The following is a 27,422-nucleotide window of genomic DNA, read 5'->3' on the forward strand; positions in this document are numbered from 1 at the left end:
AGTATCACCACTTGTAAGGGGGTAAAAAAAAAGGTAATCAAAGGGGCAACATCTCCTTAATAGGGGGCAGTGCCTCCTTGGTGGTTGGTGAGGATCTTAGGGTTAGCCAAGTAGTGAATTTGGATGGTCAAAATTTTGTGGTCATTGGATCTCTATGTCTTTGATAATTTCTTGGACCGAACAAAAATAGGCACCACTTATTATCTATGGCTCTATCGTTCATCTATTGGCTTATGGTTGGTTTGGCTTTATTTTCAAGTGCAAAGATGACATACGCTAAATTCTTAAGGGTTGTTGGTTCATGGATAAGACAATATCATCAATTGCACCCATTGTTCAATGCTCAAAAAGAATTTGAGGCAAGTACCCTGGTATGGGTCAACTTGCCCAATTTACCAACTGAATTCTAGTCTAATTCTATTGAAGGCAATTGGGGATACTTTGGGTGATTTTGTCATTGCACATGATAGTTATAAATCTAGTTCTTCATGTTCGATAAGATAGATATTCTCATTGAGATTGATATTCGACAAGGTTTGTTTGAATCCATCTAAATTTTCATGGGTGACCAAGCTTACACTCAAATCTTGGATTACATAAACATCCCCTTCAAATGTGTGCATTGCCATATTTATGGTCATGTGGAAGACTAAGGAAAGAACTTTCAAAACAAAGTATGGAAAGCTAAGGGAGCATAAGTGTTAGTAGTTGATGGAACTACCCTTACTTAGTCTATGCCTATTGAGAACCCAAGGAATAGGGTGGATTAGATGTGAAGTCTAGGTCTTAGTCACAAAATTCAACATATTAAAGGATATCGGAGTGGGGGGAATCTCCATCCCCGTTAATTGTCAATTCACAACAGTTGGAGGTTCTAAATGATGCCACTACAATAATCTATGGAGATCTAGACTTTATTGTTTCTTAATGGAACAGGTTGGACACTCTCTGAAAAAGAGATTAGTTGTCAACCCTCCCTTCGGTAAGCAATCTAACTCTTCTCCCCACTTCCCTATCTTAGTTTGTAAAAATCCAACCAAATATGACTCTAGTCATCAATCCAAATGTTTTGATGACTCGTTACATAAAAATCTTGGGATTTCAAATTCTAGCCATTCGCTTATCGTAGGAGGTGATGGCTCCTTCTCTATTGGCTTGTCTAATGATTCTAACCCTTGCTTTATACAAATTTTTGTTTCTCCTCATGTGACTAATCTTGGTTCTCCCATTACTTCCATTGGCGGGGGGGTTCTCACTACCATCAAGGACCTAGATCTAACTCTTGAGATACAAGGGTCTCTAGGGGGTTGTGATATGATCAAATCAAAGAATTAGCCCCTTTAAAAGTAGGTTGCAAATCAGCCACTCCAACTAGCCTAAGAGAAAGCTTCCAAGGAGGTTTACCAAGGTAAATAGAAACTCATTTCAAATGTTCTTAAAGCAAGAAATACGTATAAAGTGCTTCCCCATAAAGATATTATCTGTTGTGAGGCCCAAGAAGGCAAGTTAAAAAATATCCCTCGGAAGGTTGGTAGAGTTGGACAACACTAATGTAATTATGATTTAAGAAACTATGGGGAAAGAAAATTCTTTGGTCCTTGAGTTGAGGAAGATGTTTGATGGTTGGGTTCTATGGCTTTTGATTCAAATGGTTTCTCCGGTGGCATAATTATTGGGTTTAATAAAAATATTACATTTGCCATTTGTTTTGTTGTATGCTTAGATCCTCGTACATTTGTACACCGTGGGAGTTTGGGCCACTCTCTAACCTTGCTCAATGTGTATTGGACCATATGAGGGTAGGCAACAGTTTTGGGAAGAATTGTTTTCATGAAATTGTTTACAAGTGGATAATCTCATTATTGGGGGTGGGAGGGATCTTAATTTGATTATGATCAAGGAGGGAATTTGAGGTGCTAGTGATAAAAAGAAAAGACTAGCTCATTATTTTGTTGACAAATTTGAATTAACAAGTAGGGTAGACATAGATCCTATCCAACTTCAACCAACGTATAATAATAATATATCTAGTCCAAAAGGGGTTAATAAAAGGTTAAATCAGTGTATTTCACACAAGTCCGTTTTGCAAGGGAGTGGAAAGATATAATACTTGGAAATGTCAAATGTTCATATCACTTTTCTATTGTACTTGAACTAGGCAAGGATGGAGAAAAACCTAGAGCACCTTTTAAATATAATCCTAGTTGGTATGAAAAGGAGGATTTCCAAAGGTTAGTTTGGGATAATTGGAAGCATTTTAAGGGACATATGGGATAAGTTGCTAGCATTCAGTTTCTGTCTACATTAGGATTGGTCAAATAAAAAGTAGCCTAGTGGGCAAGTGAGAGACATAAAAAGAGGGATTTCTTACTAAAAGAGGTGGAGAAAGAGTTAGAAGTAGCGTACTCTGAATGGTTCACTAGAAACTTTATAAGAGATTCGCTAGAAAGGACTACCTCACCAAAACAAAAAAGAACAAGCTTATATTAGATAAAGAAAAAGAGTGCAGAATTAAGAGTCAAAACAAGTGACCAGAATACCAAGTACTTTCAAAATTTTGCTATTCGCGACATGAAACAATGTTATTTGGGAAATAAGAAACGATGATGAAAACAAGGATTGAGGGTTCCATGGTTTGACAAATCTAGGGGTTCATCATTTCAAGGAGATTTTTAAAGAAATTTATAGAACAAACATAGGTGAGATACTAAAAAATTCTGACTTGTTAATGAAGAAGATAACAATATCCTCTAAAAACCAGTTACTGTTGAATTTCCACGATCTTGGGTCTAGGATTTGATCTTAAAATCTTCGAAGCTACCAAACCAAGAATCTCAAGAATACTACTTTGCACAATGGAATATAAACAACAGTAAATCACACATGCACAAAATATAGACAACTTTTTACATTTTTCAACCCAACTTCGTTATATTAATCAAAATTAAATACAACAATCTAGGGCTCCCGTACCAGGGATAATGGCCCACATACATCCCACTAGTACAAGATACAAAGTTGGGGCTTGGTGTCAATCCATCGACAACCAATCTACCCTCAACAAGATACTCTAACTGCCTAGCTGATGTAGAGCTCCTCACAAATGCCTTGGTCGTACCTTGTACCTACCCAATACTTTGGCTCTTCATCTGCAGCTCTTGCCTCTATCAATGCTCCAAGTCCATTTGACCACTGAACCTTGACTATTCAATCTGCTCACTAGTTGATCGTTCATCCATTAACGCGTCAACATATCGAGACTCTTGTCAAGTTGTTCACAACTCCCTTTGTGAACAACTCTTAATATGTCCATTGCAGCTCCTCATCTACTCAGCGACTTGAGCCCACTATGGTCTTCTTGCGTTCCTCCGATGAAGACCAACATAGGGCATGAAGGGTTGCCAACTATCACTGCAAGATGTCCATCTCCCACAATGAACACGGGCTACGACGACTGCCCATCATCTTTGTAGAAGTCCTTCTCTACACACAAGTATAGGGCTCCACAAACTACTCTTGGTTGATCAAACCCTTGAGCTCAACAACTGTCACTCTTGCAACCACCTGGGTCCATGAAGATGGTGCACACCAGGCTCCAACTTGGACATTATCACGCTGTCCTCCAACAGACCATAAATGCTCAATCACATTCACACTTGGTCCACTCTCACGCTACCCTCAACTAGACCACAAATGACCAATCCTCATTGTAGCATCTGCCTCTAGCTAAGGCATCCTCACACCTAGGAAACCCTCCTCTTGGTTGCCAACAGACTCCATCAACTATCCAACCCTTGGACACTCATCCAACTAGCAATCAACCTTATCAAAACACATACCTCTGCAAGTCCTTAAGGGCTGATGGCTTCCTTTGCATGGCTGATGCTCAGTTGTTGCTACTAGGTTGTCGCTCAGTTGTTGTTACTTGGTCGCTGCTACTACTCAATCATCTCTCAGCTGTTGTTACTCGACCACTACTGCTACTTGGGCGTCGCTCAGTTGATGTTACTCAGCTGCTGCTGCTACTCGGTTGACGCTGCTACTCAGTCGTCGCTCAGTTGTTCTTACTCAATCGCTCTTACTACTAGGGCGTTGCTGCTACTCGGGCGTCACTCAGCTGTTGTTACTTAGTCGCTGCTACTACTCGGTCATTATCGCTACTCGGTCGTCACTCAGTTGCTGCTACTCGGTCACCAGTGCTACTCGGTCGCAATATCTTAAAAGATAAACGCACTTTTGGATGTGCTAAATGAGACACAATCACCTCTTATTTATACACAATAGAAGGGCTTCTTCCAACGTTCGGCTTGTACAACTGTCATGTGGCTTATTATCATCATGCCAACTTGACCATACATGTGCAAAACCCACTTATGACCTTCAAAAATTCATCTCCATTTCTACAATTCAGAATTGGATGATCTTCGTTGTGTCAAATTCATCTCAATGAGAGCTATCATCCACATCCATCACATGTCGAAATGCACTCATGGTTTTGGCCCAAATCACGATGGGTGCAAAACCCCAAGCTTAGGTTTCAAGCCCACAAGGCCACTTATGGAGCTCCTTCATCCAAAACATCGATCCACAAGGCTCGGAGTACCTCCCAAGCTACAAAAATCAACACCCCCTCTTAGGAAGGGAGGTACTTCTAAGACTTGGAGTTACCATCAACAACATCAACGACACTAGCCCATCGGGCATCCATCACTCTAGCATACCCTATAGAATGAATCCGGCAATCTCGGTAGTGCCTCTACCTCATCACATCTGAACCTGAAGATCCCAAACCTCCATAGGGCTCTACTCCCTTTGAGGCTAGACTCCCTCTGAACTTACATGATCTCTATTGGCTCACTCTTGCAAGCACTCATCCTCCTAGATCAAATACCACTCGTGCAAATCCCTCCAATCTCAGATATGCAACATCACAATCTGATGAAGACTCTAGCCTGCCAATCTGTAGTCCATCACATGAAGCCATCTTGATCAACCTGATCTCATCCAAGCCAAAGAAACCCTCGAGTTGTCCCAACCATCCATGACAAATCAACGGAAGTCCATGATCAGCAATCCTCCCTACAACAAATTGTTGTTCACTAAGCTCTCCACTAATCAACCAAGACTCCCAGCGAATCTCGCTGCCAAGCAAGTTAAGACCACATCTCCATGTCTTCAGCGAAACCCTCTACTCCATGATCTAGACAACCACAACTCCCTCTGAGTTGCTTCGATGTGCACACTTTGATTCATTGTCCCTCAACTTAGCTTAGATACGCTCTGATACCATGTTGAATTTCCTCGATCTTGGGTCTAGGACAGAATCTTAAAATCTCTGACACTACCAAACCAAGAATCTCAACAATACCACTTTGCACAACGGAATATAAACAACAATAAATCACACATGCACAAAATATAAACAGCTTTTTACATTCTTCAACCCAACTTCGCTATATTAATCAAAATGTAATACAACGGTCTAAGGCTCCCGTACCAGGGATAATGGCCCTCATACATCACACCAGTACAAGATACAAAGTTGGGGCTTAGTGTCAGTCCATCGGCAACCAATCTACCCTCAACAAGATACTATCACTGATACTATGATTGTACAACTGCCTTGGTCGTACCCTGTACCTGCCTACTACTTCGGCTCTCAATCTGCAGCTCTTGCCTCTATCAATGCTCCAAGTCCATCTGACCACTAAACCTCGACTATCCAATCTACTCACTAGTTGATCATTCATCCATTAACGCATCAACACATCAAGACTCCTGTCAAGTTGTTCACAACTCCATTTGTGAACAACTCTCAATCTATCCATTGCAGCTACTAAGGGACTTGAGACCACTATGGTCTTCTTACGCTGCTCCGATGAAGACCAACATAGGGCACGGAGGGTTGCCACCTATCACTGCAAGATGTCCATCTCCCACAATGAACGTTAATGTGATAGAAAAAAACTACCATGTAACACTTAATTGAATCATACATATTAACAATTCATTCAACTTTCTTTCCATTACTATCATCTCACCTTCTCCCCATGGAATTATGTATTTCTCGCCTTCTTCCTTCCTTGCCTCCATACCTCTTATTCCTTATCCTTACTACCACTCTATTCCCCTGCTCCTTATGTTTGGAAGCGCAATATCAGTGTTGCGAAAATTCTAGTAAATGTGGGACCATGAATATAACATATCCCTTCGGGGTAGGAAACCGTGGATGCAGTCACCGAAAGTTTCAAATCAACTGTGTGTAGAATTCAAGTCCAATTATCGAGATTCATAGCCAGAGTTACACAATACTCTCACGCTACCCTCCAACAATCCACGTGTGACCAATCCTCGTTGTAGCATCTACCTCTTGCTAGGGCATCCTTACACCTAACAAACCCTCCTCTTAGCTGCCAAGAGACTCCATCAATTGTCCAACCCTTGGACACTCATCTAACTAGCAATCAACTCTATCAAAACACATACCTCTGCAAGTCCTTAAGGGTTGATGGCTTCCTTTGCATGGTTGTTGCTCAACTGCTGCTACTCGATTGTTGCTCGGTAGTTGTTACTCAGTCGTCACACAGTTGTTGTTACTCGGTTGCAATTGCTACTCGGTCATTGCTACTACTCAGCCACTACTGCTACTCGGCCAGTGTTGTTACTCAGGCGTCGTTCAGCTATTGTTACTCGGTCGTTGTTGCTACTCGATCGTCGCTCAACTGTTGTTACTTGACCGCTGCTGCTACTCAGCCACTACCGCTACTCAGTCGTCGCTCAACTGTTGTTACTTGGCCGCTAGTGCTACTCGGATGTATTTTCTCAAGAGATAAACGCACTTTTGATGTGCTAAATGAGACACAATCACCTCTTATTTATACACAATAGAAGGGCTTCTTCCAACGTCCAACATAAGGCTTGTACCACTGTCATGTGGCTTATTATCATAAAGCTGACTTGACCATACATGGGCAAAACGCACTTATGACCTTCAAAAATTCATATCTCCATTTCTACAACTCAGAGTCAGATGATCTTCGTTGTGTTGGATTCATCTCAATGAGAACTATCATCCTCATCCATCACATGTCGAAATGTGCTCATGGTTTTGGACCAAATCACGATAGGTGCAAAACCCCAAGCTTGGGTTTCAAACCCACAAGGCCACTTATGGAGCTCCTTCCTCCAAACCCTCGATCCACAAGGCTTGGAGTACCTCCCAAACTACAAAAATCAACAGTTACTAAGGATGAACTTGTTGTACTTAGTACTTTTAAGAAGGATAAGAGCCTTGACCCAGATGGATGCATTGCAAAAATTTTATAGACTTCTTTGATTTTCTTGGAGATGATTTACTAAGCGTTGTCAAGGAGGAAACTAGGAAAATACCTAATAATTATATTTCCACCTTAGTTCTGATTCCCAAGGAGGATTGCTCTAGTACATTTGACGATTCCAAACCTAGATCCCTGTGTAATTACCTTTATAAAATAATCTCTAAGGTGATAGATGTTATAATCAATCCCATGATGTCCAATGTCATTTTCTCTGGACAATTTGGGCATCTAAGGCTAAACTTATGCGATAAGCACTTAATTAGAACTTCTCAAATCTATGCAACACTTATCAAACTTGATTTGTCTAAAGCTTATGATAGGGTGCCCTTATATCTAAAACTTCTCCTCATTCATATTGGCTTTGAGCTACCTTTGGTAAAATGGATCATGGGTCATCAAATATCCTCCTCTTTTGTTGTTTTAATTAAGAGTTCAGGGTTTGAGGTTTTTAAACCTTCTAAGGGGCTCAAGCAAGGTTTCCCTTTTCCCCATACATTTTCTTCTTGGTTGCAGGAGGTCTAAGCAAAATTACAATTGGAAGGAGTGAACAACTAACTCATCTACTATTTATAGATGATGTTTTGTCGTCAAGTTTATACTCTAAACAAGAATGTCGACACTACAAAGAGATTCTAAACCTCTATTGTTTAGTGATGCTGATGGCAACTAACATCATAAAATCTACCTTGTAAGGAATAGTTTGGAACATCATTTTTCATTCCCCTCTCATGATTTGAATGATGAAATTAAGTACTTACGTATCTCCCAAACCTAACAATTATGGAATAATTGAATGGTTGTGACTTGTATCTAGAATTGAAAAAAAAAAAGTGAACATTTGGTGTAAACATTGGATTTCAAGGGGAGATAGATTAAGTCTCATCAACTCGATTCTAGAAGTCATTCCAATATATTGACATCTTATGGCTCATATTCCCAAAGGTATTTTGGACAAGTTCAAGATGTGCTTTATTTATGGAAGGGCAATTGTGATTATAAGCAATACATTTGACAAATTGGAAGGAAATTGCTTTGTCTAAAGGTCAAGGTGGTTAGAACATCAAGAACATCTTCCTTTTTGGTAAAGCTCCAGCTGCTAAGTCACTTGGGAATTTCTTAACTAGAGGCAATCTGTGGAGAAGGATTCTCATTGAAAAATATATTGCCCTTGGCACTGTCATAGATTAAGAGAAGGAAGAGTATACATAATGTATCCACCCAATGGAAAGCTTTGACAATAGTTTTTCCAGTCATAGGGCAATTCCTTTCTTGGAAATTTAGTTCGAGGGTTCAAGCCAGAATAAGTGTTGACGCAATTCTATGATGCATTGAAGGCATTTCCCTCCCAAATGATTTAATCCGCTTGCTGCACGAACAAGGAAGATGCAAATTGAAAACATTTGATAATCCTTTGCTTTACAAAATTTGGAGCCAAGGCTAGCTACAAGCTCAAGCCTTGGGCCTAGAAGGTAACTAAGCTTAGTGTTGGGATGGATGTTTAGCAAAGATTGGGAAGGCACGTGTTAGTCTTAGTGATGAAGATGATGAAATTGCTTGGGCCTAGAACAAAATTGGAGGCATCTATCTACCAAACTTGAATACACAGCGTTACAATCACCTAAGGATCGAACTTATTCATAGTGGAAGATGTAATGGAAGATTATAACCTCAAAAATGCGCTCCATTCCTTTGGCTTGTTCTCAACAAGAAGGTATTAACTTGGATTAGACTTCAAAAGAGAAATAAAACAGGTCCAAACATTTGCATACTCTATAGAACTTAGAAGTAATGAAGAAACTTCCTTCCATTTATTTTTAGAATACCCTTACTCAGGATAAGTATGGAAAGAGGGTGAACGGCGTAACTCTCTTCTACAATTGTGGGATAAAGCGACGTTGAAAAATTGCTTTGAAGAATACTTTTTTAGATCGGAACTGAAGGAATATAGAACACTTCCATACCTAATTACTTTCAAAGCTTCATTATAATCTTTTTCACTATTTTCTTCTTAGAATCCTTGTATAAAGACAAAACCCAACCATGTGATCGAAGAGGTGATTGTGAACAAGGATTATGCATGCAATTTATGTAGCCTGCTAGGGTCCTACCAATTCTACAATCTAGGTATTGTGTTATTTATTATTGAGGATAATTATTTCAGTAGCAATGCAAATTTTGGTATTGGTACCAATGATCAAAGATGAATTTAAAACAGTATTCTTCCTACTTAAGTGTGGTTTAAAGAAAAATACTATTCAACTACAAGTATTTATTGACTCTAGTATGACTATCGATGGATGAACAATGAAATCCATGTCCATAGTATTGATCTTTCACAGTTTGCATTACATTTAAAGGATATTCCCAATCTATTTCAAATGATTAGATTTACTCATATATATATATATAGAGAGAGAGAGAGAGAGAGAGAACTCAACAATTTTGCCAACTCACTCAAGATGCTTTGCACTAGTTGAAGGTTTGCATGTCTTAGATGGAAATTTATTGAGGAACATCTAGTTTCCTCGAGATCTTGTAACCTTTCAAACTTTTGATATAATTTGGCTATTAATGTCATTAGAAATCAATTAGATATTTAAGGTTTTGGGACATCTTATGAAAAAGATACTAGTAGAGGGTTTGTAGGCCACAAAAAACTAAGCATACAATGTATGTGCATCAACAACTAAGGATTGAAATTTCAATTCTTCTTGAATAGAATGTACATTTTTTTGGGAAAAAAAAGAAATAAATAGACGAATGGACAATTGTCATTATCGAAACATGAAAATTACAAAAAAAGGAATCTAATAAGGGGTCAAATACAAGAACTAACTACTCTGATCATTGTCTAATCCAAAAGATATGGATGTATTAGCAATATGGTTGGCAACAATAAGATGGGTCCACATGACATTTTATTGTGGACCCAAGATTATGTCACCAACCCCTGTGGCAAGACAAGCCCCTCTCATCATTAATACTTTTGCCCAATCTTGCTTCACGTATCTCCCCCTTATTGCATGTTCTTCGTGTCGTCAATCAAAGCCCAATATTCACATCACGAAGGTAGAGGACTTAATTACAAATTAAGTGATTGAAATTAATGCCTCAACAAGCAATCTCAAGCATAAATAATTCAAAAGAAAGGCCAAGGACCCATAGCTCTTATTGATTCGAGGTTGAAGCGCATGTCACAAACTGAAGTGAGGACATGTGAATAGTATCTTAAATAAGTATATGTGACGGTGATCTTGATCTTCTCGCCTTTGAAGAAGTGGTGATCGGAGTGAATCTTCTTCAATGCATTGAAGATCATAACCTTGGTTTTACCCAAGTTCACTGTCTACTAACAAATATCACAAAAGAGAACCAAGGCATCTAGTATGGGGGCGAACAATGATTCAATCCCTCATCATCATGAAGTGCTCAACATAGAAGGCCATCCTCATGCACAACCCACCCTATGGGTTTATCCAAGTGACTTGTACACACTGCCTCTAGATATCCTCACGAATGATTGTATTCATCTCATGTTTATTTGGTAACAAGTTTTTCGGTCCACATAAGGAATATATAATTGAGGAAGCCAATGCAACATGATACTAACTAAGGTAAGGAGATTTGAGACTCTGATGAATAGTAACCCAAATATGGATATTCACACCCTACACTATATCAACAAAACTTTGAACCCGAAATATAAGTGAGACGAGATTGAAAACCGTCTCGGGCAAAAGCACCAAACTCTACAAGGACGATGGGATAAGGAAACGTATTTGCATCGAATTCGAGGCAATAATGCCCATTGTTTCTCTACATCAAAAGAACTTAGTGCTCACAAATTTTGTTAATGAATCGCAACATTCTTCAAATTGTCCAACTTCACCAACAACACCTTTTCTTCAACCATATCTCTCACAAAGAGATATTGAACGTTAATATACTTTGTCTTAAAATTATATGTTGGGTTCTCTGCAAGGAAGGCTACACTTTGACTTTCACAATCTATCCTAAAAGCTCATCATACCAACCTAGTACTTGGGATCTCTTTTGCTGACCATTTGGCTTTAGGGATGGTATTTCATGGGAAACCCGATTTTGATTGCATGGTCCCGCTCCCTTATCCGCTTATATTACCCTCTTTCCACTCATTATTACCCCATTCATCTGGGTCCACATAAGGTTAGCTTGCCCCTTCCCCTTGCCCACACCTTGGGTCATGGCCTGGAATGAAGCTTGGAGGTTGATGCGGCTAAAAAGAAAGATAAAAGCATATTTGGCCACATTCAATAGGAAAATGTATCTCGCTCCCTTATCCGCTTATATTACCCTCTTTCCACTCATTATTACCTCATTCATCATTTCTCCCATTTGGGTCCATCATCATTTCTCCCATTTGGGTCCACATATGGTTAGCTTGCCCCTTCCCCTTGCCCACACGTTGGGTCATGGCCTAGAATGAAGCACGGAGGTTAATGCAGCTAAAAAGAAAGATAAAAGCATATTTGACCACATTCAACAGGAAAAAGTACCACAAAATGCAAAAGATGGTCAGGACAAACACATTTATCATGTGGGCAAAAGCCAATACATGAGCTCTACCTAGTGTTTTAAAAATCAGCTAGTTTGAACCGAAAACCAATCAAACCGACCAGTTCACTAGCCCACTGGGTCAAACCAGCAAAAAAACCCGATTTAACCCCTCCCTTCGCCAAAAAATTAGAAAAAACGTCCTAACCAGCGAATTTAGGATGGAACTGGCTAGTTTATGGTCAACCGGTCAGTTTATTGCCAAGGCAACCATAAACCCCACAAAATGTATTTTCTTGAGTTTTGAAGCTGTTTTGAGGGAAATTTGGGGTTGTTTTCCTCCAAATATAGTCCCTCCAAGAAAAGCATGCCTACCCTCTCGTTTTTCCTTACGCAACTCAACCCTAGCAATGTTGGCAATTAATGGTAATGTTAAACTCTTAAAGTAAAATGAAAATTAAAGGAAATGTCACTTTTACTTAAATTTTTAACATTACATGAAATGACTCTAAATGTTTGAGAGTGGTTTCGACCTCATTGGATTTCATATGGAGAAACTAGAATTTTAGATTTCACTCAAAATTTAGCAGACTTGATGGTTTTCAGGATTTCATAGTTTGGGGGTTTGCAATGTTTCCATTTGATTCTATCATGCGTGAGGGTATGATATTGGCATTTGATCAAGAGAATTAAGCCCTTTAAGAACCTTGATGTTGGTGGCATTGATTGTTGAACTTTGTTGATGTTGGTGGTATTGATTGTTGAACTCCTCTACCATGTCCTTAATAAGAATGCACTCTTCACTCAAAGGAAAACAATTGGTTAGGCATGCTAATCTTTTTCTACCACATTATAAGGTTGAGGAGATGAACCATTCACTCAAACCAAAATCATTGGTTAGGCATGTTAAACCTTTTCAATTTCTATCATGTTATAAGGTTGAGCAATCCAAGTCTAAAGACTTTGAGCTAGATGATGTTTATGTATCTCTTGTTGATGATGTTTATGTATTTCAAGTAGCGTTGAATCAATGATGAGTTTCATGAGTGACCATGTTGATCAGTGATTTTTAGTTTTGATGTCTATTTTTGCTACTACTACTACTAAAGTTGTAGAGGAGTTTTAGGAGTCCTCAAACTCTGAGCCATATTATTTATGTAGCTCATGTTGATGATCTCTTGTCTAGTAGTGGTGATGAGTTTGATCATGATGAGGAGTGATCATGTTGTTGATCACTGATATGTAGACTTGTAGTAGGTCACTGACCCCATAGCTTAGAGCATTGCTTTCGGACTCTAGAGGCCATTTAGAGCCTCACTGATTATGTATTCTGTTGCAGGTATATATTGCGCTCGATGCAATTTTGATATATTCACCTTTAAATGGTATATAGATGAGCAAACCTTGCATATTTTGTTTCTATTGGCTTGGAATCATAGTTTTAAATCTTAAAAATAGTTTTTTCATTAAAAATTAATTATTTAATGTATTTTTTAAAAACCGGTTCGCTTAGACCTAACCAGTCCCGGTTCAACCAAATCTAGTTCGAAACCTGGTTCATTAGTTGGACCGTCCAGTCACCGATTCCAATTTTTAAAACATTGGCTCTACCCCATCCTCATAGCCATCACCCTAGTTCCTACAGGTTCTATGAACCTCCTTCATCGTATAGGAACCCATTATTGTCCCAACCCATGGTGGGTAATAAACTGCCCTACCTTTTAAAGGGGGTATTCACTGTTATATCTTATACACATTCTCTTACCCCTTGAGCCCTGAGCAATTAATCAAAGAAAATCATAAAAAGGCAAAAAGAATATAAAGAAGGGTGGAAAAATCAAGATCAAGGCACCTCATGTACCACGATTTCTCCCTCTGCTTCCCTCTTATTAGCTACCCTTGTACCCTAGCATATGACCTAGGGCCCCTTCTCATCCCCTACTTCATTCACCTATCTGTCACATGCCACAACCTTTTGAAGGATATACCTTGAATTTATTATCCCCCTTAGAAGTAGAAACCACCTAATAGGATTCTTGTTAACCCCATTTGGAGTTTAGGAGACATTGGCACATCCCGAATCCCCTTGGTCCATTGGAGTTTAGGAGACATTGATCCATGATTGGCAAGCTCATTTACTCGATATCTCTAATGACTTGTTGTACTAGAAGGCTAAGGGATGCATTGGATCTTATGCAGGATTACAGATGGTCTCCATCTTGGGTTTGGTCTCCCTATATGGGGTCCTAATCCTCTAGAGGGCTACATTGCCGCATGTAGGGTGTGCATTGAGAACCATGGGCCTCCATAGCGATAGATGGCACTCCATGGATCCCCACAGCCATTCAGAGATTACTCACGGTTCACTTATTGCACAAGGAAGATGCACTTGATCCATCATACCCAGCTGGCCCTAGATTTGCACCATACAATTGGCAGATGATCCAGGACTTGCACGATGATGTGGCATCACCTACACCGTTATTCTAGCCCTTGCAAGCGATCTACATGCATCTTCGATTTGTTTGGAGACCCATGAGGACACTTGTGTGCCCCCATGTGTCATTTGGAGCACCACAAGTTATTACAAGGGGCCACCCCCTTGTCCACTGCTTTTGAGGGTCCTACTCTTTATTATGGCACACATGGACCTCATTAGGCTTCTTAGTGGGCCCTACAACACGCATAGATTATTATTTGACCTCTTGAGAGGCTTATTCTTTCATTCATGAGCTAGTTTGGTGGGCTTGTCACCAAAAGTTGGATTATTAGAACATTATTTTATTTTTGGGGCTTGTGTAGGCCAAGGAAGCTGATTCGAACTCCTCACTAGTGTATAAATACAAACTTTGCCCTAGCATCCCCAAAGGCTAGTACCTCATTGGATCAATTCAAATCTTCAAGTGGATATTCTTTCTTTGATCCATTTCCATACCTTGTCCGGGTTAGGAACAATCATCAGTTGCCATACTCTTTTCCCCTACCCTAGACTAGACCCACTTGGTCCCGTGTGGTCTTGTTCCTTTGAAAAGACAATTCTTCAAGAACCATCCGGGATACCAAATTCCTTCACAAGTCATATCCCATAAACCTAACCCTTAAATCCTTCCTTCCTTTCCCTAGAAGACATTGTACCTTGCTTAGAAAGCAAGCAAGCTCTCTACTTCTAACTCTTCCAGGAAAGGGATTATTTGGGTCACTCCACATCCTTTCATTGACTTATCCTTCATCAGGTGACTCCATAATATACCAGGTCTCCTCCAATCAGTGAAAGTTTGTAAATAGAAGGAAGCCTTAGCTGAAATGACAGTGGGCTAAGTCTCCATTTGTTGCCCTTGGCCTAGCATTTGCCCTTTAGGGACCCCCCTTAGGTCCCCTGCTAGTTTGAGCGATAACACACCCATCACAAACAATCCTTCCCAACAACTTATACAAAGCTCCAATCTGAACTCCCTTCAGCAATACCATTGCTCCTCAAACCATCCTACAGGAATCCTTTTCAAACACTATTTTTACACTTGCATATCACATCATGCATACAAAAATCAAATTTTTAGCCAATCCAAGGATGTGCAAAACATCAAGTGTTCTAATCCTTCCACACATGAGATTCAACTTGACTTCTCCTCGTCCTATGATTCAAGCAATCAAGTCATCTCCTAAGAAAACATCACCACCATCATATCTTTCATACTCAAAAAACCACTTCTTGTGCTTAAAACCAACCATGCCTCATGATCTACATGTGTTCTTGAATAAGCCAAATATAGATCTCCCCCCCACCATCTGAGGAGATCTTTGCTTTTGTAGAAGGAACATCATCAAATCCCTTACCTTTCTTAGCAATTTTGGATTTGCAATTTTTCTTGCAATGCCCTTTGAGTGGTTTGAGACACTCTCTTTTGAAATTGATATGGGATCAATTGGAACCGACTTCGGGTCAATAAGAGTGATATGACTCACTCTCTTGGAATTGATCTGGGATCAGTAAGAGTGGTATGACACACTCTCTTCATATAAAATTGACTTCGAGTCAATAAAGAATGGTATGAGACATTCTCGATCAATTCTTCTTCTTCATGGTTCAGCAAAGCAAAGCAGTGCAGGGCACTGACAGCAAAGATAGTACAGTCTTGCAAATGGATCAACGGATGGATTTCTCCCTAGATGAGAGGGAGTGTTAAAATTGGCAACTAGGTCCAAACTCCATGTGGGTCATCTTATTTATGGCAGCTGATATTTTTCTTGGATCCCTCTCATTGAGAGGTGTAGGAATGATCTAAAGATCATCTGATTCCGATAAGTATTCACGTAGTTATGAATTTATTTGTGTTATAAGACAATTCATCAAGGTCGGCCAACAACCAGATAACCCCCACATGTGCTCAATGTTTTAGTATAAAAGGTGATGACTTGAGAGTCATTTAATATACACTTCACTCTTGATTTCTCTCCACTTGTTCTAGGTTTTAGTGGAAGAGAAATCTAAGAGAGGAAGCCCTAAACGCAGAAGGTAAAGAGCCCTAATATGAGCCCTAGACGCAGTCAAGAAGGAGGGCAAAACGCTGCCCTAGTCTAGATGCAACAGGGAAGAAGCCCTAGCTTGATCTATGCATGACCTAGCCGCAGTCCTAGATGATCTATGCATGACCTAGAAGAGATGCCCTAACTCCTAACGCAGTTATGGAGGAGAGGCCTAAGTGTTGTCCTAAAGGGGTCATGGGACAGCGTGATGTGGAGGAGATTAACAAAGGCAACTACAGCGAGGAAAAGAAGGCAGCGTGGAGCCTTCTTGGATCTGGTTTGAGGATTGGTTGCTATTGCAAAAAGGTCAAGTATGTTCAGGGCTAAACGCAGGTCAAAGACAATTCTGTTGGGTAGCAAACAAGGTAAGAACTCTATTTTCGAGAGGGTTGTAGATGACAACAAGGATTGTGGTAGGTCGCAGGCCTAACCACTTCAAAACACGGACAACGTGGAAGTGTTTGGGGTTGTACAGTGCCCAGAACAGCAGCACGAGTGGAGAGAAGCCTTACTTGCCTAGGCCGCATAAATTAAGGGTTGGTTTGAGTGTGATGTGCGGGCCATAAAGCTACAGCAAGGCTCTGTGGTAGGTCGTAGGCCATACCATCACAGCAAGGATAGCGTGGACTGTTTCTGGGTCATGTCATGCCCCTATCTTCAGCATGGAGGCAGAGGGTTCACCCTAGGATAGGTTGTAGAGACTAAGGGCTGCCTAGGTGACTGTTTGAGGGTTGTGGCAACAACCTGAAAGTGCCCTAACCAGTCTATATCACAACAGCAGCAACGGCATGACAACAGCAATGACATGGAGCAACACTAACAAACAAGTTTGGAACAGCATGCCAAAGTGTGAAGACTGTTGATGCTAAAGGCTGCCCAAAATACACGGAGTAGTGTGACAACATGGTAAATGGGACAGTAAGGCTATGATGCTTGTTGGATTGTTGTAGGTTACAATGGGAGAGCAGCAATGGTGTTGCAAGCACATTGGGACAGCATCAACAATAAGGTGCAGCAAGCACATGATGGCACAACGAGACAGCAGCAACAGCAAGGTGCAGCATGGTGGAGCATGGTAGATGGGACAGCAAGGTACATGATGCAGTACAGTGATGGGTACAATCATGATTGGTAAAGCATGATGAGGTGCAACATAATACTGATGGGTGGAGCATGGTGTAGCGTAGTGAGGTGCAGCATGATGATGAGGAGCAGCACAATGATAGGTGTTGCAAGGTGATGGAGTCACTTGGGAGAATCAGATGAAGCAGCATGTCTTCAATTGAGTTCAGCTACCTCATGTATCATCTACTTAGAGATGATCGATGCTCTTATTTAGATAAGTCAAAGTGTTGACTTCTGTTGTATATGTACTATCTCTCTCTCTGCTAAACTATTGAAGAACATATAAGAAGATTTGATCAAGGGTTTCCCCACATTGAGGTTTGTCCCTGGGACACAGGCTTGTCTTCTGCGATCTATGTTTATGTTCTATCTGCAATTTACTTTAATGCTAATGTGATTGCTAATCTGGAAAAGATATTGAGCTAAATACGAAAATTGAAATAAATTGCTCTAAGCATAGAACATACCTAAAATTAACAAGCAACAAATTCTTGTCATTAAGGAGGAGCAATACGCATGCCTTGACGAAGAGTAACATATGACATTTAGGGGAGTGGAACTCATGCCATTAAGGAGAGAAACACATGCCTTAGTAACTTATGCCATTAAGGAGAGGTATGCATGCCTTGGTAACTTATGCCATTAAGAGAGGTACACATGCCTTAAGGAGAGTGTAACATATGCATTAAAGAGAACGTAAGAGTAAACTTTTATGACATGCCTTTAATGACTGTAAGAAGAATATGTCATGTCTTTAATGAGTATGTAAGAGAGAGTGTAATGTATCATTAAGAGAGAGAGTGAGAGTTACAAAGTACCATGTGAGTCATCAAGGAGAGACGTGTGAAGAGATTGAGGTGATGAAGGTAAGGTGACTTGTAATTTCTTTTAATAATAATATCATAGTATCATGAAGGATAATAATAATAATAATAGTATTAATGATTAAGTCAAGATTGAACTATTAGGATTCATTAATGATAAGTTAGGTGATTTACTATTTTTGAAAAGTCATACCAGAGATGCTAGACATGACTTTCTATTTTTAGAAAGTCACTCGGGAATTATCAAAAATGAGATTTTATTCAAGGAAATTCATCCCTGAGCTGCCAATTTTCAACACGAGGCAAATAGAGGGCATGAGCATCATTATATAATAAAAAATTAGGATTTAAGACCCTTATAGCTTTTTTTAACTTTATTTTTTCATTTTTGGGCATGACGATACATAATCAAGGCCCAAATTTTTGAGGACCAATCTAGATCAAAACCAACAAATTTGGGACAAGCATAGCCTCTAATCCAAACTTGAGCACTAGTCTCAACATCTTTTGTTGTGAAACTCTACAAACTAACAAGTTCCACTTTAATCTGTCAATTTGATAACAATGCTAACTCTGAACAATTCTATAGGGTTTGGCATCGTGTACCCCATTATAAATCCCTCAACTTCAAACAAGAAGCTTCTCATTGTCAATGTCCTCACAAAATTGCATGATGTGCATATCCATTATGGTCCTTTCACCTGTCCTTTCTAAAGGCCCCTAAAACTAGAAGGCTGAAGAATCCTTCAATTCCTTGCCAAAGATGCCTAGAATGTATTGTTTCAATCTACAATAGCTCCCAATATATTCTTCCAATCTGGTCCATGTCTTTATCCCATAACAAGGAGGATGTGACTCAAGCTCTAATGGCTCAAGTCCACAAATAAATTTGCTTCAAAGCTACAAAAAAGCATGCACACATCAAATTCAACTTTTCCGGAAGCCATTTTCCCATGGATAAAAGCCATTTCCAACTTATTTTATAACTGGAACAATTACAGCATATTATTGTCAATTGTTTTCATTTGCAACTCTAATACATACATGTGTGTGTGTGTGTGTGAGAGAGAGAGAGAGAGAGCAAGCAATCTTCCTAGAAACATAATCTAAGTTACCAGAATACGGATCCGCCAGTTTTTTGAAAAGCCAGGATCCGGAAACGGCAAGGAAACAGCAAGTACAAGCAAATATAAAATATTTTATAATTTTTAAAATTAAAATTTATATAAATATAAAATTAAAAACATAATTTTTTAATATGTAATTTTTATATACAATAAATAATTATTATATAAGTAATTCCTAAGGTATCATTTATAAATATTAATTAAATTTATATAAAAATAAAAAAACATATGGAAATTTTTAAATATATAAATTCAATATAATACTTTAAAAATAATTATTAAGTTAATCATAATATAATTAATGCATCATTTATAAATATTTAAACATTAATTATTAGTTATAACTATTTATATTAAGCAAATTATTAAACTTATTTTAGAAAAACTATTTTTAAACTTTGAAAATTTATTAAAATATAAACTTACTTTTTAAACTTTAAATAAAATATCTTCTAAATAAATAGAAGTAGGTTATAATCTTGACGTCACATGTATTAAACTTTAAAATATGTATTTGTATTATTTGTATTAAATAATATAAAGTTTATAATATATCTTTGTATTAAAGTTTATAATATATATTTGTATTAAATAAAATAAAGTTTTTAATATGTATTTGTATTAAATAATATAAAGTTTATAATATATCTTTGTATTAAAGTTTATAATACAGTCAAATAAATTGTGGCCCGCTAACTCCCTCTTGGACTTCATATCCGCTCGGTCTTATCATTAGCGTCATTCACTTGAATTAAAGTTTATAACATATTGTATTAAAAATAATACATTTCAATGTAAATTATGACGTCCAACAACTCAGTTTATTTTCGCGGAGGGATTTTTAAACCATTTCTGAACATTCGAAATTCACTTGCGTTGATATTTCTGTTTAAAAATTATGTGCTGAATTACAGTTTTCTACCCACCGAGAGAAAATTTTTCCGACATACAATATATTTACACACGGAGAGAAGACGGAAGGATCTCTACGGATCCGGATCCGAATCCGTTTCTGATCCGGGGATCTGCGGATCCAGCCATCAGGGTTGACGGATCCGGTAACATAGAACATAATGCTATTGGCATTGTTTCTGATAATTATAAAAATAAAATAAAATAATCCAATTGCTATTGTTTCTAATAGAAAAAACTGCAATCCTATTCACATTGTTTCTGATAAAACTAACTGAAAAATCAGTATCTTAAAAAGTTAAAATACAGAAGCTTGTCCCTGTTTAATTTCTAAATACACAGTAGATACAACAAAGCTCTGGATACAAAATGCAATACCTCAATATGCATGGCCTTCCCAATCTTCCAGAATTCAATGCAGCATCCAACGCCTGAACTAGCAATGATCATCCAAGATGTTTCATTGTCAAGTAAGTAGAGAAAAACTATAAGCTGACAAATAAAGCTCACAACAACTGATTTAGCAGACAAGCCCTCCATTGACTTGTTCTTGTTCCAAAATTGAATATCTGTAACCAACAAGCAACAGTATCACAAAAAAATAGCAAATGTTAGAATATAGCTAATACAGCTAAGTAAACCCATGTTGAAAATCTAGTAAAAAGGCCCAGCTTACCATTTTTGAATGCAAAAAAATCAAAGATGGAATGGAGCAATGAAACAATCATTGTGATTCCAAGGAGGTATGGATTCCCCTCCAGGAAGACCCTCTGAAACATAAACAGATAATCAGTTTTGACCCTTAACAAGGTATGCCCAAAGAAAAATGAGAAGCCACCAAGCTCTTGCTTATAAGAGTGGGAAAAAGAAAAAATAGGAAATTTGTAACCTTTCATTGAAAGAACTCAACCCATTGCAGAAAATGATATTTTAATAAGCACTATTCTTTTCCTGCCTTTGGGAATGGAAGAATACCTTCAGTTCATCTGCTTCCCCCTCCAGCATACTACCATATGAACGGTGAATTTGAAATGATTGATCAATCTGCAGAAAAAGTTGCCACTTCATCAAACTAATAGGTCCCAACTCCAAGTTGAGAGGCAGCTCCTCCACTGTCTCATTTATTGGTATCAACTTCTCTCTCAGTAACCAAAACTCATTAAAAGATACAAGTGGAAAGTAGTTTCCTGTCTTCTGATCAACTTGCAAGACTATGAAGGAAAGTTAAAGAAATCCTTTAGATTAATTTCAATAGTACATTTTCATGTGCATAAAACTCAAAAATATAACATCTTAGATAAGGATACAATCAGCCACCAGTGGAGGAACTGCATTCTGGGAGTAACTGTGAAGACATTTCAATTAAACATTAATACCCCTGAACTGAATGGCAATTGCTACATTTATGTTTTACTTCAAAAAAAATGATTTACATCTTGGTCTATATCTCTTGTCTGTAATTTAATAAAAAAGTGTGTATGTGTGTGTCCTCTGTATCCTGTTTTGGGGGATCTATGTGTCTGTGTTTGACACTCCAATCCGCGTGTCAGGTGACTCAGTGTTTTACCAAGCTCAAATACTGTGCATCAGAAACATACCGTGTAAAATCATCAACCAGATTTATAGTTATATTTGGTTTCCAGAATGAAACCCAATCAGAGGAACTATCGTCATTTAATTCAGCTGTGTTTTCCTGTAAAATCCAAGTACAATCAAACCATCAAAAGTTGACAAAAACATCAACAGAAAGAGAAAACAATCATCAGAAAAAAAATATAGAAACATAAAATCTAGCGTTGTTCTAGTTTCTTAGAACAAAAATTCTGATCAGCCTACCAACTATTGACAGATGAACCTTGCCAAGAAAAATTAAGCTGAAATCCTAACAAAGAGAATTCACCTAACATCCCAAAAATACTTAAAATTTACTATATTTAGTGAATAGATACACCTAATACTCCTGCCAATTGTTGTAGGAAAAAAAAGTTAATGCAACACACAGGTTAATATGCATTAACAGCTCAATCTTCTTACTGCAGGTAAGCAACAAAGCAACCATCCATCCGGCTTACAAACAGGGCAATTATATTAAGTAGGAGATCCTATGACTTGGAATATATTAATGGTCATAACTTTTAATTCTGACCTCCTAAACAAACTACCAAAGAGTGTCTCTTGAATCATGAAGAAAAGAAATAATTATAACTGAATACTCAAGACATATTCTTCAGCAAATGCTCAAAATTTTGTAACACATATTGACCATCAAATATTCCAAGCAACAAATGTCTGGTAAGAGAAAAATATCTTTACCTCAATTTCTGATCCATCCTGGTCTCCAACTGCACCACCACTCAGCAGGCTCTTACGCTTATCTACCTTTGGCTTTGGAAGGTATGTAACAATACCTACACAATTCAGCAAGGAAAACATACAGCATGCTTATTATCTTTGAAATTTAATCCACAGCAACATCCTTCAAAGGGTGCAATTGTAGACCAAAAAAATGCAAATTCTCAAGTGTAATCTGCATGCACATTCAAACTTACGGTGGGTTTTCCCAAAAGTGGCAGATTGATCATACTCAGGATCACTAGGATCTGGAGCATATCCTGACCGAGCAAAGAAGACATGAGCATAGACGCTCCCGTTATTCTTTACAGCCTGGAAATAGATACAAAATTACACCATTACACTTCAATGGCTAAAACCTGTTCTAGCCTTCACCAAGTATGTCAACCAACCCAAGTGTTTTATAATAACAGCTTATATGCCAACTGATATTCAAATCAAATAATCCAAAATCTAATATGGTAGAAGGTAAGGTCACATTGCAAGTATTAACAGAAAAAACAGTTATATATACCAAAACCAGAGTTTACAGTGAATTATCTCAAATACCTCTGAAGGATGGTAAACTATTTTATGTTTTCGAACACTGTTTGGGCCCCAGACTGCAAAAGGTACATTGGTTTCTTGCCAGACAAGAGCTGCTTCATTGCTAAAATCATAGAACCTCTCATTCTCAGAGAGATAGAGCCACATATCCTGAATCATTTACAAGGTACAGAAAAATTAGGCTGGAGTTCACAACGTGAACCATGAGATAGTACATAAAATAAGCCCCCAGTAATGGTAGTTGGGTTTTAACATTGTTACCAGAAAAATCTATCAAGGCACTCTCTAATGACAGTGACACTTTAATATAATAATAATAAAAAGAAGGAAACTCGAATAGTGTTCCATTCCAAATAAATAATCTAGTTCTGCATATCTAAATGGAATTAATGTCCATTAAGTGTATCACGGTATGTTCCCTCAATTGTGATAATAATAAATGTGATTAGCATATCAAGGCATAGTTGTGTGCAAGACTTAGTTGTGTGCACAGTAAACATTTGAAGAGGCTTAGTTGTGTCTGATAAATGTTGCAAAAGGCTTAGTTTTGTGTTCAGTGGATATTGCACGGAAGTTGGGTCTTATTTTCAATTATATGTAAGCCTCAAGGATATTAATTTCCTTGCATGGGACTTTGGGCATATTCCCTCTGGTAGATATATTTGTAAGTTAAATTAGCAGCTAATCCATCAGCTTTCAATTTTGCAATGCAATCTCTTAGGAAATTCTGTTAAATTTAATTCGTAAAAAGTGGAACCAGAATGGAACTGAAATTGGCCAAGTCACTAAAAAAAGGTCATAACCTGTTTTAAGCAAGTTTCTGGAGTTAAGTTACTTCATTCCAACCAAAAATACAGAGTTGAAATATCTGGCAGCATCAAGCAAAGCAAAGACCCTCAACCTTTAAAATTGGTCGATTGCAGCATTTTTCTAGCTAGAGGGATGGAATCAGTTAACGAGCATGAAGAGATCTAGATCTCCTTTGCTTGCAAATAGTTGCTTTGGATTTGTGTGCAAATTTCATGTGTGATAGACTATAGCATGCAGCATGATAGCCCAATCCTCCAGTGGTATATTCCATATTAGAATGTTGGCAAGTTGATATTACTTAATAACTATGCTATTATAATACCTGTAAAAGGCAGAGTAAATATCAATCTACATGTTTGTCTGGGTCATGGATAATGCAAACAATGCTAATCTGAAGTTTGCAAAAGCTGAAGTGTTTCCTTGAAACCTCTGTATGAGAAGGAGACTCCAATTGATTCTCTGCCTCCTTCAACCAGATCACAGCAATTTCATCCCAGTGGTGAATGACCCCAACACAAAGCAAACCAGGCATCTAGGGCACACCATGAGCACCACCACAAATGATCTCACAGCCAGCCCAATCAGCCCCTGAATAGCAAGTTTCCAATGCTGTCTATGGGAATCTTAAATGCCAAACAACCAGAACTGCAGAAAATGATGGATGGGAAGTTCATACTCCAAAACCCTACTGAGACTAAAGGCTGGGAAGGACACAATAACAGGAACGATTCTCCAGCTACTAGAAGAGCTTGGCTGGTACATGATATTCTACTCTGATATTTTTTTGGTTAAGTCTATCATGTTTGCAACTTTCCATTGCCATGATGGCATTATTGAATTTCAAATACCTAAGCTCCTTTATTCATGCCAGCTGGCACTACAATCTTTTTGCCTTTGATTTGATTTGACAATTAGTCTAATTTTATGATAGGCTTTATGCAGATTATCAATGCCATCCGAGCTAATACCAATGACAGCTGACCTAGCAGCCCACTATTCTGGCTCCTTTACAAACATATTGTGATATAGCTATAGTGATTAGCAATCTCTTGGTCGTGTGCAGGCTCAACAAATCTTCTACAAAGTTTATAGAAGAAACCCCTTGGCCAATTCGATTCAGTTCAGAGCACATAAGCCCTTGCTTGAAATTTGGCGTATTTCACTTTTCTTTTGTTATGTCATATTTCCTCTGATAACATGGAAGAAACCGCATATTGAAACTTAAAGTAGTTGCCTCAGAAAAAAAATCAATGAATGCCGTGACCGTTACATCTCGAATCAAATTATGTTAGATATTATAAAATATAAAGTACAATAAATATCTGCAAAAATATTAAAGCAGATCAACTGGTACTTTCAGAAGGAAAAGAAAGAAAAAAAAAAAAAATACAGAACTCAACGAGCTATAATTTTCTTGACATTTGACAAATACATTTGACAAGAAATAGGACCAGAACAAATGATTAATGAACTGAAATAAACTGCAATTTAAAAAACTCTTTGAAATGGACCTTGATTGGCCATAATCTCAATTTGACAAATATATTTGACAAAAAATAGGACCAGAACAAGTGATTAATGAAACTGAAATAAACTGCAATTTAAAAAACTCTTTGAAATGGACCTTAATTGGCCACAATCTCAAAGGGCAAATGCCTTCAATATTACTGAAAATTAACTGGCCGTAATAAAGCATAAAACCAATATTTTTCAAATTGAAAAAGGAGAGAAAGAAATACTAGCAGTGACATTTCCTTGAGAAAGCATTTACTGGAAAACTTCCCCTTATGAACCCTGGATTCAGGGATTCAAAACTCTCTTCCTCTATGTGAAAGTGGATTTTGGGGTTCGTAGCTACAAATAAATTAACTGGGCATTGTGACTGTCACATAGGAGGAGAGGAAACCACTAAGAGTATCATTTACATCCAAAGCGTGTATCGGAAGGCTTAGCCATATATCCAAACTGTCTTCCACGCACCCTAAGCCCAGAGATGATCCAATGATGTATTGGTAAATGCATTATTAATGAATGCTGTGAAGAAGTGCAAGTTCAAACATCTCTCCTGCCATGTGAAAGCCTTCCCACGTATCACTGATCAATCAAAAACAAATTGTACCAATAAAAAAATCATATTAACCCTGAACCCAAAGACAACCCAGCAATCGTTTTGTCTTTTACTTTTCCTGCAATATTGTTAAAGTGTCTGACACTTGATGAATTTTACCAGGATTCAAAACTCCTGCGGTTTTATACGATTAAAAAACTAAAGGGCATAGAAAATAGGGCACCGACCTAGAATCAAACCGGGAGAATGGCCGAGGTTTACGATGTACTTACAAGGTTTTCGCCCTTAGAAAACAGATTTGACATCTGAAGCCCCGGATCGACGGGCTTCTTCGAAGAGAACATCTGCATGGCGAAGTACCAGAAGGCGGCCATTCTCAAAACCCCAAACAGCATCTGCCCTGGGCCTCCCTGCTGCTGCGGTTGGGGTTGCCTGCCCGCAGCTGCAACAGCCTGCCCGCCGCTTGCAGGCGGCGCCATGATTGCTAATTGGATAAATGAATACCACTCCTTTCGGAAGACTGATTCGCAGACTGAAGATACAGACCCTGAAAGACCGATCGATGGGGTTTTGGGCGAAATGAGGAAAAAAGAATCCAGAATGAAGCGTCCCACTTCTCTCTATATATGCATATGCATTTTATTTTGTACAAGTGGAAGTCCAAAGTTAACATGGATTTTTGTCTTGCCACGTGTAGCCAAACCTCATAAGCGCAATTTCCAAGATAATTTAACGTGCTTGGAGGGACTAGGGACTATATTTTCCCTATTATCTAATAATAGGTATGTTGTCATTGAAATTAAAATGGATTCAAAAAAAAATTGATGTATTAACGGTAAGCTTGGTGTAATATTTTTTTGGATTTATTGTAAAACAATATCATCTTTTTTTTCCGAAGGTGGCAAAACCTATCAAACTCAGGTGTCAAACTAACAGTGAGGACAACCATCTCTGGCTGCTATCCGCGAATGTCGATTTGACTCATCACCGTTATCAAGGAAAACCACGCCACCTGTAATAACCCGCTGGTGGTCCGTAAGGGAGCAGGCTTTCACTCCTGCCAGATGCCTCTGGGTCTTGGGCCGTTAACCTGTTTCCTTACGTCCGAGGAAGACGAGCTCTTAGCCAAGCAGAAGCAGTTTTACGGCATACTCCAGGCCGAAAACAATATCATCTTATAATTTGATTTCTCAATTTTTATTTTTGAAATTTTATTTTATTTTTAGGTTCTTACTTCATAAATTTTCAAAGTATTAAAACAAAT

General features: G+C 38.3%; 1 protein-coding gene across 1 annotated transcript in view; it reads right to left on the reverse strand.

Moving 5' to 3' along the window:
• LOC149265827 (uncharacterized) overlaps nucleotides 1-26,779 on the reverse strand; it is a 38,124-nt gene extending 11,345 nt beyond the window's left edge. Inside the window, 9 exon segments of the mRNA XM_089429797.1 lie at nucleotides 20,761-20,951; nucleotides 21,059-21,152; nucleotides 21,358-21,593; nucleotides 21,690-21,727; nucleotides 21,981-22,075; nucleotides 22,696-22,790; nucleotides 22,932-23,046; nucleotides 23,284-23,430; nucleotides 26,431-26,779. Coding sequence (XP_089285923.1) covers nucleotides 20,761-20,951; nucleotides 21,059-21,152; nucleotides 21,358-21,593; nucleotides 21,690-21,727; nucleotides 21,981-22,075; nucleotides 22,696-22,790; nucleotides 22,932-23,046; nucleotides 23,284-23,430; nucleotides 26,431-26,637 — 1,218 coding nt within the window. The 5' untranslated portion in view covers nucleotides 26,638-26,779.
• Nucleotides 26,780-27,422: the final 643 nt, after the last annotated feature.

Source organism: Pinus tabuliformis, chromosome 6, assembly GCF_031772625.1.
Source record: "Pinus tabuliformis cultivar Carrire ecotype Pingquan chromosome 6, CPIR1, whole genome shotgun sequence".
NCBI lineage: Eukaryota > Viridiplantae > Streptophyta > Pinopsida > Pinales > Pinaceae > Pinus > Pinus tabuliformis.